The following is a 14643-nucleotide window of genomic DNA, read 5'->3' as shown; positions in this document are numbered from 1 at the left end:
AATCACTGAGATAAGCAAGAATGTGAAACAGGGAATGAAGTTACCTGAATTTCACCTATAATTTACAAGCATCTCAAAGGAATGAAACGCCTGTGGCATGAATCATATTATTTCCTTCCAGTTCTTTAAACCTCTCAGGCACCACAGGAACGGATGAAACCTTTTCCTAACAAGGGCTTATTCACAGCTGAGATACAAATGCAGACAAATCTAGCCTTTGTAGCTGTGCATAATAGTGAAACAATGCCCAGTGTTGAACATAGTAAATCAGAGCAACTGTTTGAAGACCTCCTTTGAAGTTGTCAATGCAGGAAATCATTTTGAGAAGTCCACAGATACTGAAAAGTTGAGTGCAGCTGCTCTAAAAGTAGTCTAGGCAGTGAGCTGAAAGCAGACCACAGAGGTCAGCGGGCGAAACGCAGAGGCCGCCGCTTAAATCTGTCACTATTTTTGAAATGCAGTGTAACGTTACACGGGCCACAGTAAACCCTGCACTATTTTCGGAGCTGTTTGACTTTGGCCTACTATCTGCAATCAGCTGAAGCTATTTAAAGTCAGCTCATGAATCAAATGAAGATCATTTGTAAAAGAAACAGACGACATTTGTAAAGAAACAAAGTCTGAATTAGGCTCCTGGCATTCTCAGGCGCTCAAACATCGTTAACAATGTACTTCAGAATACATTGACTGAGGCTACATTTCAAAACAGACATGCTGAGAAAATCAATAAGGGTCTCTAATATTCCTTCTGATGTTAGAGAAAAACCAGGATCATAAGTACATTTTGTTCTGAGGTACAAGTTCATTTTGTTTTTTCCTTGTTTTTCCTTTTTTTATTAACGGTTACAAAAAAAAAAAAAAAAAAAAAAAACGGAAGAGAAATTCCAATTTGAAAAGTGAACAAAACAACAGCAAATACTAAGCCGTTTCTGACAATGAATAAAATAAATAAACCGATGAAACTCCCTAAAGAGTTCGTATGAGTAAGAGTTTTTGGGTTACTCAATGACATATTTGTCACAATAAAAATCTAGTTTAAACTGTTTTGTTCTTTTATGCTTATGTTCTTTTATGAAATTTATGCTTTGTATTTACAGAAAAAAAGAAAAAGATTATATTTAGTGAGTAACATTTTCTTGAGTAACACATCTATACACATTTGTAAATTAAAAAAAAAATGGTTAGTTTACCCAAAAAAGAAAATTAGCCCATGTTTTACCCAACCTCAAGGCATTCTAGGTGCATATGACTAATATGATCAAACTTATATTAGAAATTGCCCTTTTTTTTAACAATCCACAAGCACATCCATCCACGATAAAATGTGCCTCACTCCAGGGAGTGAATAAAGGCCTCCTGTAGGAAATGAAGAACAATATCCATATTTAAAACATTATAAAAACTTTTCTTTCACTCCTTGTAACTGTCATACATCCAAGTTGCTCCGGATGGATGTGTCTCTTATATATGTTAGTCTCACGAGTTTGTTTACAGGAGCAAAGGAAAACCAGTTTCCTCTTGGCTTACTGTATATTGAACTCCTCTGACTAAACTAAAAAAACAATTGAGGTTTTTAAATAAATGGTCAAATTTAATTTCAGATAGAATAAAATAATAATAATAATAACAACACAAGTAAACTTAAATGAGACTCGCATTACCTTCTGTTTGCCTCTTTTTATTGTAAAGGTATTTGAAATCAAGTTAAAAATATATTAATGAAAAAACAACACATTGTTAAATGTTTCTTACTGTGATACAGAGGATACATGAATTCCATGTTTTGCATTATCCTTCACCTGTAAACAAAGCTATTTGAAAGGAGAAAAAAAAAATAAATAAATAAATAAATTATATATATATATATATATATATATATATATATATATATATATATATATATATATATATATAAAAATTCTAAATAAAACAAAATACATTTGAATAAAAATACAAGCAGGAACGTAAGACTACACGACTGTCATACAAGAATAGTGAAGGACTGTTCAGAACAAACATAACTGTCAGTCCACTGCCAAAATTGATATGATAATAAGCTTTTAATCCTCTGCTAACGCAAACACTATAATTTTAGCTATAAAAAGTTGTGAAAATCTACATAAACCTCCAAAAGAAACTTTAAACAACTAGCAACAGCCTAGAGATCTCATTTTTGTCATGGTGGGCCTTTGCAAAAACAGGAAACACTTAACATTATCTCAAAAAGGTCTGTTGGACTAAATAACCGCTGGAGAAAAGGGACATATGGTACAAACATAACCTCCACCCATTGCTCAGTGTAAGCATTTTTATCTGATAAAGGTCCTCTTCAGCCGTGCAATATTTAGAGCCAGAGGCAAGACAAGTGGCTTAGATCAAATGGTTTTCATGTTGAATTTGTGTTATCTGCTCATAAACATAAGCAGTTAACTAAGTAGGAAAGAACATGGTAATTTTGTTATTTAGACATTAAGAATCCATGAACATAAGGCACATTGCTCTAGCACATTCTCTCATGATCTCCTTGTCTTCGAGTGCTCATACACGATATGCCTCCTGTCAGTAAAATAAACAGTAGATAAATTTAGCTCCTTGCCCACTGTAAAAACAATGTAGGCGAGGCGTGTTGCCAAGTTGTGACCCATGTACTTGATGTGTCATGCTACACTAAGCCCTAGGCTAAATCAAACACAAGACATTTTTAATTCGGTAAGTGTAACAATGAGCTAAATAGGAAACTAACCTGGTGATGAATGGATTCACACTTCCTGTACCTGTACATAAGGCCATTTGGATTAAATACTCGTATACTACGTCAGGCCATGTGAACCAGTCATTGGCTTTCAAACTAATGGCTTCTCAAATTTGAAAGCGGCAGCCGAGCACCTTGAGAACAGGCTGGACTATGACCTCTTATCACACGCTTCTCTGTTCAAGCCTGGCACTAGCCGTGTTCTCTGTTTGAACGATTACACTCACACCGCTAACATTTGGACCGCTTCTCTTTCTTGGATTCCTGAGATGATAAGCTCAGAGCAGCATGGTGAATGCTTGGAAAAGCACATTCCTGTGTGAGAATGTTTAAACCTCAGAATCACCATTTCACATTACTATTATTATTATTGCTACATGATAGATAACCACATGACATAAAAAAGCTTCAATGTCCACAGTAATAAGATAAAAAGTTAAAAGTGCATGCAGAAAATTTTTTTTTCATTGCTTTCCACTTTGGCACCGTTTATTGCACTTGGTTGAACTTTTACACTTTCTCAACTAAACCCAGATAACAAAAAGATTCAATCATTCTAATGTCTGGAGTCAGTTCAAAGCTTTTAAGAAAGTAATATTTTGCTAATGCTGACCAAGGATGCTTTTTTGCAGTATTAACAGTACATTTTTATAATCGTTATTACAATATTAGTTTTCTTTTTTAATTATTTTTACATTTTACTTATCCATGAGATGACAAAGATGAATTTTTAACAGCGATTACTTAAATCTTCAGTGTCACATAATCTTTCAGAATTAATAATATACTGATTAAGTGCTCAAGAAACTCTATTATTATCATCATCAATAATGAAAACAGTTGTGCTGCATCACATTTTTGAGGAAACCATTCTGCATTTTTTGGGCAGCCTTCTTTGATTAATGTATAGAGTTATATTATTATTTCTCTAAATTTCTAGTCCAAAAAACCCCCCCCCCAAAACATTAAAGCTGCTTTCTCTGAAATCTGATGTGAATGAAATATGACGGCTTTAATATTTGTCCATTCCGCCTGCCATACCAGTTCAGGAGGGTGAAAGTACACTAAAGACATAATCTCCCTCTTAATCTCATTATTAGATTTTCAGCCATGTGGCATATTGATAAAACCCCAGTGAATAGGGAAGAGCTTGAGGGGTTGAAACGGAAGGCTCTGGATATCCATTCAGGGCTTTACCATTAGCATGGTCTGAATGCAAATCTTTACAGAGCTTCACTGTACAAAAGACATCCTTATAGAACTGCTGAGATGTCTGAGAGAAAATCCTTGGTTCAGATTCATGCAAACGGTCTGTACAGATAAACAACAGCTGTTAAAGCCACTCTTGTTATTCCCTAAAGCTTGTTTTCACACATATTGAGATGTTCTCAAAACCTGGTTTTTGAACCGTCCCCCAATCCCCAACTCACTAAAAGCATACTCTACTCGTATAACCAACCGCCTCTTCCATAAAGAGCAAAAAGTCTTTTTGTGGGAAACTTTTATTACATGGTGTGCAAATGCCTCCCTTTGTTTAACAAAGTTCAGAAGTGAACGTACCATAGAAGTTCAGAGATCTGAACTATAACTGCATCTATTTTGCCAGAAACTGTTATAAAATGAGTTCATGTGGATTTACTTCTAAATAAATCCCAGAGATGTTGTCTAGGTCCAATCTGAAGCGGACCTGGGTAATATGAGGGGCAAGTATCTGTAGCTCTGGGAAATAATTGTGATGTTATGACTTCCAGTACTGTCTAATGCCAACCATATGAACCTTTTGCAAAAAACAATGCATCTTTTCTACTAAACTACATCTGCAACTGCTTAAACAATTGCACAATGTGGGGTAGTTTACACTGGTCTGAATAGATATGAGAATTAAAAAGACAAAAACCACATGACTTGTATGAGGTTCTGCGAACAGGACTTAAAATAGACCTTCTGTACGTAACCTTGCACTTTCATTATCACATTCCACCAAACTCATCCGCTCAAAAGGAATGTGCTTTTTAATCCCTTGAACTTAAATTCCACCCCATGCCAAATCTCTTGGAGGAACTCTAGACATAATTTGCCTCTGAAAAGAGATGAAACAAAAGGTTGGAAGATGTTGTAGAAAGTAAAGTTTAGAGGGCATTACGACCGAAAGCTCAGAAAGTCTGGATTGTTAGAGATTAGAGATCAGTGAGGCTTGTGTGAGAAAGTATGAGGCCTATGAATAGATTTTCCATTTTTAAGGAACTGCCACTCAGTAAAAAGGTAACAATGTCTGGAATTTATGATAAAATGTCATTCTTTTAATTAAGAAATTAACCCCAATATGAAGATAAATCAAAAACATTACATTATCGTAAGTGACATAATTCTGAGGTCTACATATTTACTGCATGTTCGCTGTGGCTGTCAACAGTTGCTGATCCAATTATAGAACACCACCGTACAGCTTTCATCCACAGCTCATGCATTGCAGCGTTACCTTAAAATAAAATGCATACAAACACACCTCCACTCCTGACATACATCCACTGACATTCAGATGCAGTTTTTATATCATATAAAAAAGTTTTACAAGCTTCAAAACACTCCAATACTGCTGGCAAGTCAACCGCTAGAGCAACAACCAATGCTTTATAACGGTCTCTTGGCTGCCACAAATTTGAGTGAATTATTTTATACATACATAATTTCATTTCAATTGTATATCCTTTAACATTAATCCCCTACTAATGCAACCATGCTAGTAATGACAGTAATTTGGCCCGGCAAAAACATGAAGGAGGTATCTCTACTTAGACTTTTTTTTTTTACTTAATTTGTTCAGTCACCCTTTTTAATTGCATTTTATAATTAATGTGAGTGATAGTGAATCTCATTAAATTAACAACCCTAATACTTCCACCAGGTAACTACAGTCTTCTTTATTAAGACAACGTCCCCCAAAAAATGGAAGGAGCATAAGCTAAAATAAATTATATTGTTGCAAGCAATCAACACACACTCAAAGACTTATCTGGGATGGGCTTCCTGAAGCAATGATACTAACAGTTAGCAGTCCAGAACCAGACATGTTTGATTCATCCTGACGGCTAATTTCTCAACCTGGAAAGCCTGTCATTACTTCACCACCGACAACTGTTACTGAGATGAGTCATGACTAAACCAATTTAAAAGCTCACAGAATGCCTTAAGTCACGGAGAAGATACAGACAGGCCATCTTATACTATCAGGGCTGCACTTTATCAAACCACAATTATATGCAGGGAAAACAAGGCAATTGAAAACTAGAGTCTGGGATAGCCGTATTAGGCCAGAGGATGTAATATGTAGACCAGAAGGGATGTGAACGAAAAGGTCTGAGGTTAAGGGGAGGGGGTGTTGGGGCTAGATTTGCTAATCTCTAGGAGCCGGGCAGCTGGGTCTGGACAAATACAGAAACCATCTTCTTAGTGCGGATACCTGCTGTGCCCATTCTCATCCGCTTTACCGCCAGAATCACTCTGATTGGTCGTCTGTGGCTTTATCTGATTGGTCCTGAGAACTGTAAACATTTGATTGGTCAATTGAAAGCTGGAATAGAACTGGAATAGGGCAATGGAATAGAGGTCAGTTGTTTGACTACACAATGAGCAGAAGTGTGAAGATAAAGGTCACTTTCACAGATGTTATTTTTAGTAATCATTTTGATGTTTGGCTGACACGACCAAAGATATGAAATTAATACACACCTGGCACTGTCAATAGAATGTGCTATTTATAAGGCAACCTACTTTTGGAAAGGCTACGGACAGCCTAAACCGTGATGCACTCCCTTTAAGGTTTGAATTAAGCAGCGACCGACTGTGCATATGAAAGGTGTCAGAGGATAGAAAGGAATTAGAGTCTGGACAGTCTGCTACGGCCGAGCAAATACAGTCAAACGCTGAGGGGGGAGGGATACTACATGTGTGTTCACTACAAATACTTTAACAGGCCCTGTGAAATAGCATAGACTCCGATTCGACCCGCAAAATAAATATTGCACAGGAGACGGCCGTCTCTGCCATTTGAGGTTATACAATATAATGAAGGGTTGTGTGTTTTACCCTCACATGGCAGAGACCCCGTTTCTAAATCCCCTGGCAGCCATATCTAACTGATGAGGTAATTCCACAAAGCACAGCAAGCCTTATCACTAGCCAGACTACCCTGCCTCCCTCCTCAAACTCTTTAACTCGACACTGGGCACATCAGATTCTTCCCAGAATGGACGTACCGACCTAAGGTGAAAGCGAAATTCCATTATCAACATTATGATGCCATTAATCCAAGTTTTCTGTTCCCTAAAGTTTTATGGGAAGGGTAAAATAGGAGTACTTATCTTCTCTGACAGATAGGGATAGACTCATTGAAGGTTGCCATTAACGTGGAAAAGGGCTGGGGTAAAGACACTAATTAAGCGCTGTGGACATGACTGCATTCCAGATGAGATAAATCCAGTCTGCTGGGAGTCTTGTCATGACTTCCTTAATAGAAAAGGGTCGGAAGAGAAAATGAAATTAACAGCTATTTGGTTTCATAATGCGGTTGAGCTTTCCATTAACATCTCGACCTGATCGTTAGATGCAAGACTGCACCTGAAACAGGCTAAAGGTTGAGTCAACACTTGAGAATAAAACCCAATATACAGTCAACATAATTTGTAAAGCAAGATACGGATATGGAATTCATGCAACAATGAAAACAAGTTTCTTTTGCTGTTTTAAAGAATGTTGGTAAAGATACAGTTGTTTTGTTGGCTGTTGAATATTTTGCATGAAAAGAAAAAGCTATACAGATTTGGCATGACACAAGGGTGAGTAAATTATGACAGAACATTCATAACTGGGTGAGCTATCCCTTTAAGACCTTGGCAAGGGGTTGGACTTCATGGTTCAGTTTAGGTTCAGCACTGATTTCAACAACCTGATTTCTTATGCTTTCTCAATCTCATACGAATTAATATTACTTCTCATGAGACTGGCTTGGAAAATCATGCTTGAAATTTAATTTGATCTAAAGCGTAAATGACACAGCTCTGCTAAATAAGGATCATCTAGCCCATTTCCCTTTTATTCGTTTTATTCCACTTCCTTTGAAAAACAGAAGTACAAATCAGGACAACTAGATGCATCAGTTTTCCAGTAAATAGATAAACGCATATAACTTTTTTAAGCAGTAAACAGTGCTTTCAGACAACAATGTGCAATTAAATCTTACCCAACAATTCATGGTACAATATTACTATTGCATCGTCTAAATTAATATAACATCTAAATGAGATCAAATAAGAAAATGAGCGACCATATTAATTACATTAAATAATACTGTTCATTTATTACAAAGCTTGTCAAGACACAAGCTAGTAAACAAAGAACCTGGACTATAACATCAGCAGCCTGCAAAACATCAGCTAACATCTAGTCTCTTACATGGTAAAAGAATCCTAAGCAGGAGTGGAGGTTTTCCAAATGTTTCCTCAATGACTTAAGCAGACCCTGTTTGACTCCACAAGCAGATAAAAGACAGCTCTTGTCAGGTCAACATAGTAAAACGTGTCTGCCACTGATTTGTGTACACAAGTGAATGACAGAAGTCAAGTCGAGCTGCTGGCTACTGAGCTACAATAAACCTGGTCTACACCAAGCTGTTTTTAATGTCTTGTAACTTACACATAAGGACTGGAATTTCATGCCACCCCAAGCAAGAAGTGTGAAGCTATTTTTTTATGTTTATAGCACCATCTCTCTCTTTTTGTTATGCAATATGTTAGGGGTAAATCAGGACTGTTCAAGTGGGGCTACGAACACAAGAAGTGCTGCTCGAGTAGCATCACATATATTACACGAACTTGGCCATCAGCTGCTATTATAAAAGTATTTATCCTGGCAGTTCTAATCTCCTGTTTTGCTCAAGAATGAAAGCTTGGCCTTACACAAAAATTCCTGTATGGTTCTGGACTGACACACAAAACCCAAAATAGAACCAGGAGGATATTTTGTTTCTCTTGTTCATGATTTACTTCTTTTTCTAGAAAACACCCTGTATGGCAAAAAACTGAAACAAGACTTTTGACTGGTGAGTGTACAACTGATACTAAAAGCAGAAGTGGTGATAAAACACAACTGAATGTAAAACCAGAAGCAAAACATAGAGGTAGTGTCTTTTTTCTTTTTTACTTTTCATAAATTAATGAAATGGACATACACAAATATACTCACACACACACACACACACACACAAATGTGTCTACAATATTCAATTACCGTGATTTGAAAAACAAAGGATAAATAAACTCTGTCCATAAAGCAAAGTGTTAAGTAACAGTCTCCAGTGTTATTGTATATAAATGTTATTGTGTTTATGCAAATCCAGTCATTTGTTGCTTTTTAAATATAAAATGTCAAATTATTTGTTTACTTCTTTTATTATCATAGTTACATTTTAACAGTACTATGATAATACTAATAATGGTGACATTTTTCCTTACCATAATTGCAACAGGAAATTTTCATACAGTTATGTATACACATTATGAAATGAGTGAGTGGATGGATTTTTTTAATAAAAAATGTCCATGTTTTGTTCCTAGGCAACCAAACTGTTGTGCAAGCAAACACCCACCATTTAGTAAAGACAAAAACAGTAAAGCATGTCTTCTCCACCAAACAAGGAGAAAATTGATATTATGAGCTGTGAATGTGGCTACGGCAGGCTTGGTCTTAACAACATTCCGTGTGAATGTTCAAAATGCCACTGTGACCATGTGCTGGCAGAAAGTATATTAAAACTCAGCTTAGTTCTGTGGTTTGATGATCACATAGAATTTCACAGTAATCTCTATCCGCTGACTCAGCCCAAGTGGCAATGATTTGGCAAGCCAAAACATGCAATTATAAGCAATAACGTTTCATTCGAGTACATTCCAATACTTCAGCCTGAGACTGATGAAGTTCTATTACAGGCTTAGAAATGATTGCTGAATCACATCTGGTGGCAGGAAGCTCCTCTGAGGATTGGGTTTTGGTTTTTTTTTTGCTTTTTTGGGGAGTGCAGAAACTCTCAGCCTTAAAATTACACTCCCAGTTATGACTAAGTCATGTTAATAAAGTCGCAGACATGTCTGATTCTGAGTCATTCATCCCAGTCTAGAACATTCACGTAAGCCGACTATGAAACTGCACCTCAGATTCCGAATGAATGAAAATATCTGAATTATAAATGTTGTCTCACTTCACAGAGGGACTCTTCGTACAAGTCTTGATTTAAGTGTATAAAACCAATACGACCACCATCCAGTTCCCAAACCAGCTGAAAGCACGCTAGGTCATACTCACATCACTTTTCCTAAACTTTGCCTTCAGGCTCTTCATATTAGTCCATGCAGATTGCAACAGATTCCAGGACACCTGAATAAAATCAAACTTTAGTTAGACATACACGCATACTCCAAAGCAAACTGTCGCTTAATACAGCGGAAACTAAGGATCAAGTCAGCACTGTTATTAATGGCAAAACTAGGACCAAGCTCTTGGGAGGCAAAAAAAAAAAAAAAGGTGGATCAAGTTACAGTGGCCCCAGTGGCAGCAGCACTGAATCTAATGTGTGGTCACTGTGCAAAGTTTACAGTGTCAGGGCATTTTGTGTTCACTTCAAAGCTGTACCAAAAAAAACATGTCAAGAGTCCAGACACTCCGCGAGCTCCATAAATACACATAAACCGGGGTCACTGATATTCTTGGATCTTCCTGAGGAGTCTCCACGGGAAAGTGAAAAGTTTGGATGGAGTGCTCAGAAAGACTCCAACAAGATAAGAAAAGCAAACAGGGCTGACCGCGCGCTTCACTGAGGAACAATGGCAACATTGTGTTCAACTATAGCTGACAGGAATGATGATTGTAAACAACACTGGCATGTAAATGTAACACTGAATCGAAATTACAGCTATTTGTTTCGGTAGCGTTAAGTCTGAAGCGCTCGCTTCTAAAAAGTTGAGCGGAGTTCTAATGGAAACAGCTTGAACTGGAAGGCAAAAATATACGGGAAAAGAGTGTTTAGATTTCTGCACTTACCCACTTTGCAAAAGTTAAGCCGCACACACAGACCTCGGGGGTTTGTCGCTAACACACTTTTCCGAGCGGCGTTAAGTGCTTCATATACCATTTAGTGCTATTTGTACTCGCAGATTTTAGAAGAAAAAAGGCAGAGAATGCGAGCTGTGGGCAAAAGGGGAGAGACCGGGAGCAAAGTTATTCACCGACAACAATCCATTCAAGTGGCGCTCGCGCTGCCTCTGATTGTTCCCCGGGCAGATCGAGTGACGTCACCACCCATGTGTCCTCGTGACCGAGCTCGACTGTATACACTTACAGCGCGCGAGACTCGTTACAGCGCGCGAGACCCCCCCCACGCCCCCACGACGTTTTACTATGGCGAGGAACGCTGTTCACCAAACATCTGCGCGAGTCGCGAGACTTCAGTACGTGTAGGGTTATTTTAAAGGAAAATATTTCTCGGCCAGACTTGTTGAACTGTCCATGTCAATAATAAATGTAAAAAAAAAAAGTCAACCATCAGCACAAATTATACGACGCATTAAATTAGCACAGTTCTAGTCATCTGGTGAATGTTTGTTTATTCGAGAGTTTCAAGCCAACTTATTTTTATAAGCAAACTGATTGTCAGTTAATTTATTGTTGGAGAAAAAAGCTCCACTAAAATACAAAGGTCAGCGCGGTTACGTCGCACGTCATATATCGCCGGCTTTTATGAGTTTAAAACTATAACGACTAATGAGGCATAATAAATATACACTGGCTATGTTAAACTGTACGTATAGTTAATTCCGTCGCTACTTTTTAAAACGTATTTAAAATGTATTTTCAAGTATTTTGAATTAGCGTGGTATTTTATTAGTGTGACAAACTATTCAAGAGAGCCGCAGTGTTGTTTTGTCTGAGGAATACCGGCGCCATGATCACTCGAGAGCGGATATCTTTATGCTTTTGCATAAAGGCAGTAAATAAAAGTTGTGAGCGATGTGCAATAGTTTACTTGACACCGGGACCATAAAAGTGTCCTCGGTGTCTGAAGCCAAACGTGCGGACTCGACGCTGACCCACTATCCGGTGCAGCAGTGCTGGGGAAGGGCGCCGCGAGGTGGACACGTCCAGCGACTTTAAACCCTGATTTGGCAACCGACATAACCATACACTCATTCCGAACACGTTTATAGTTTCGATAATATAATACAACACATACGGCATCAAATAGAACCGTGTGGCCCACCGACTCACACTGGGGAAGAAAAACAGCTGCTTTCCATATAAACCACTAGGGACAAATAAAGGCTTATATTAGAATCGCTGCTGTAACATCAAGCACATTCATGCTTCATTATGTAATTTTGGCTTTCACTGTACAATAAAATGCGCTGACAGTAGGACTAATAGACTGACATGCAGCCCTCCCTTGTAATTTTCTCAGAGCTGCAACACATCTGCGGTCAAGCAGCAGCACCAGAGCAAAAAATAACACCAATACCACGCTTGTCTTTTGGGTTAGTGTGGTGGGTCTGTGCCTTGGTGGTCCATTGCCACAAGCGATAGAATAATCAACACAACAATAGGTTCAAACCACAGGTAACCTTATTTAGGTCAGGCCTACCTATCAAAAACAGTGTTATGAGGAGAATATGAAAAGAGCGTACTAAAAGCAACACAGCCCCAGGCTTCAAAAGCAAGTGGCAAAACAACTGATTCTTTTTATTTTTTTGGAAAAACTAAAATAGATAGAGTAATATATTTGAATGTAAAAGGCTACATTAAAAAAGGGTGCATTTAATAAAGTTTTAAATAAATGCTGCCACATTTATCAAATAAAAATTTCCACAAAAAAAAAAATAAGTAGCACAACGGTCCACCATTGATTAAAAATGTACACTGAAGACTGGCTGCTGAAAACTTTTATTTTTTGCCATCAACAAAATAAATTAAATTTGAAAATGTATATAAAAATAATTATTTTTATTGCAATAATATTTTACAGTAGGCTATTGCTGTTTTACTGTATTCTTGATCAAATAAATACAGCCTTTTTGAGCAAAATAGTCTTCTTTTAAAAATTACAAATCTTATCAAACCCAAACCTTTGAAAGTCTGAGCATATATTAAACACACTTACAAAAATGTAAAAAAAAAAAAAAAAACAAGAACACATTTTGGTTTTAGGTTTTAGGATAAGTTTGATGAAAGGTTTTAATCCACTTCATATACCATTGTTCTGGGCAAACAAAATAACATAATTAATACATTTGATAAAAAAACTGTATATGAAAATGTGACACTTGACTTACAAACTATAATATAGAGGGTTATAAGTACATATTTATTCAAAACAATTATAGACTGTAGCCTTTCCTGTATACTTTGCTCCGTTGTAACTTGCAATCAAAGATGATTACATTTCTACTGTCTCACCCAGAATGATACCAAATGGTCTACACAGTACAGAATAATTAGAGCCTTTACCAAAGCCATGTGTTTCTGCATATTCATGGCAGAGGGTTGTTTATTCTGCTTCCCCCACACTCATCCTCATGGCCAATGGTTTATCCCCTCATACAGTGGCTAAATAAAGGTTTGTATTGGAGAGAGGCTTAGAGTTGACACGGACCCTCACCTCACTTCAATAAGATTCTACTGAGCTTCCAATGTACCGGAACAGCTATATGTCACAAACCAAGTACAACGAGGCTCAGCTTTTCATCATCAAATTTCCCAGTCTTGAAATATGAAAGGTCCCAACAGGGCTTCAATGGGCTCTTGGTTTCCACCAGGTGTAGACAACGTATTTTCAGTTAACGGTAATAAATATTTCAGTAATAATGAATATTCATCTTCAGAAAACAGCTTTCCCCCCATCATAAAAGATATAATGCAGACATACATGAAAACCAGCATTTTAATAAGCATGTCAGAATATGCAAGCACCAGGTCTGCATCACTCCTACGCTGACCGGTTAATAGGAATAAACCTAAATAAAAATGAAACAAGATTTTACATTTTAAAGATTTCACAACAACCCTAAAGGCAAATGACACACTTGGCTTGGGTTACGTTTAGAGGGTTGTTCCTGGAGAAATAAAAATGTAAAGAAATAGTAGGCGTCTCACTACCTATAAATAAACACCTAATCTCTCAGAGGAATCTTCTGTGAAATGAGTTAAAGCTTCAAGCTAATTGAAGTTTTCTGTCCAGGAGGGGGTAGTACTGTTCTGTTCTAACTACCAGTCAGTTTCACTCTCTCTCCTCTCGTCCTTCTGCGAAGAGCAGATTTGGAGAGGGCCTTGCATCATACGCTTTAGACGGAAGACCTTTGAATGTTATCCACTTTGAGCTCTAGCTTGGCAGAAAGCGTATTCCGCATAAGCACACAAAATATTCTTTTTATATTGACCGGCAACTTGTATCTCCACTTACGTTGATTAAAGTCCCTTCAACGCAACATCAACAGCGAAACGATTTCAGCGATTTCCATGACTCAAGGAGTTTGCTGATACCGTGTCCTTTTACATGATCTTTAATGGTATAACATAAAAAACAGCAGTTGTAGTTGCCAAAATGTAAATATATATATATATATATATATATATATATATATATATATATATATATATATATATATATATATAAGTAACAACTTATTGATCAGTGGTCATTCACACAAATACAAAACACACCCGTAACACACGCATAATGCAGTAAACATTCATTTAATATATAACATAAAATAATGTCCATAACTGATAAGACAGTTATTTGAATGAAACTGTCAAATGTGTGCTCTCTTATTATCCTGGTTTTATTATAA

General features: G+C 37.1%; 1 protein-coding gene across 4 annotated transcripts in view; it reads right to left on the bottom strand.

Annotated features, from left to right (window-relative positions):
• rai14 (retinoic acid induced 14) overlaps positions 1 to 11102 on the bottom strand; it is a 32255-nt gene extending 21153 nt beyond the window's left edge. For 2 of the 4 annotated variants that reach the window (XM_043221604.1, XM_043221605.1), the window contains exons 1-2: positions 10848 to 11102; positions 10109 to 10180 (exon numbers count right to left, since the gene is read on the bottom strand). In XM_043221604.1, the coding sequence (XP_043077539.1) occupies positions 10109 to 10180; positions 10848 to 10934 (159 nt within the window). In that variant the 5' untranslated portion in view covers positions 10935 to 11102. Of the gene's footprint in view, positions 1 to 2743; positions 2842 to 10108; positions 10181 to 10843 lie in introns of those variants that run through there. The other 2 variants (XM_043221607.1, XM_043221606.1) reach the window with 2 other exon arrangements.
• Between the last annotated feature and the right edge of the window lie 3541 nt (positions 11103 to 14643).

Source organism: Puntigrus tetrazona, chromosome 21 (genome assembly GCF_018831695.1).
Source record: "Puntigrus tetrazona isolate hp1 chromosome 21, ASM1883169v1, whole genome shotgun sequence".
Taxonomy (NCBI): Eukaryota; Metazoa; Chordata; class Actinopteri; order Cypriniformes; family Cyprinidae; genus Puntigrus; species Puntigrus tetrazona.
This window is presented reverse-complemented; position numbering and strand designations above follow the sequence as displayed.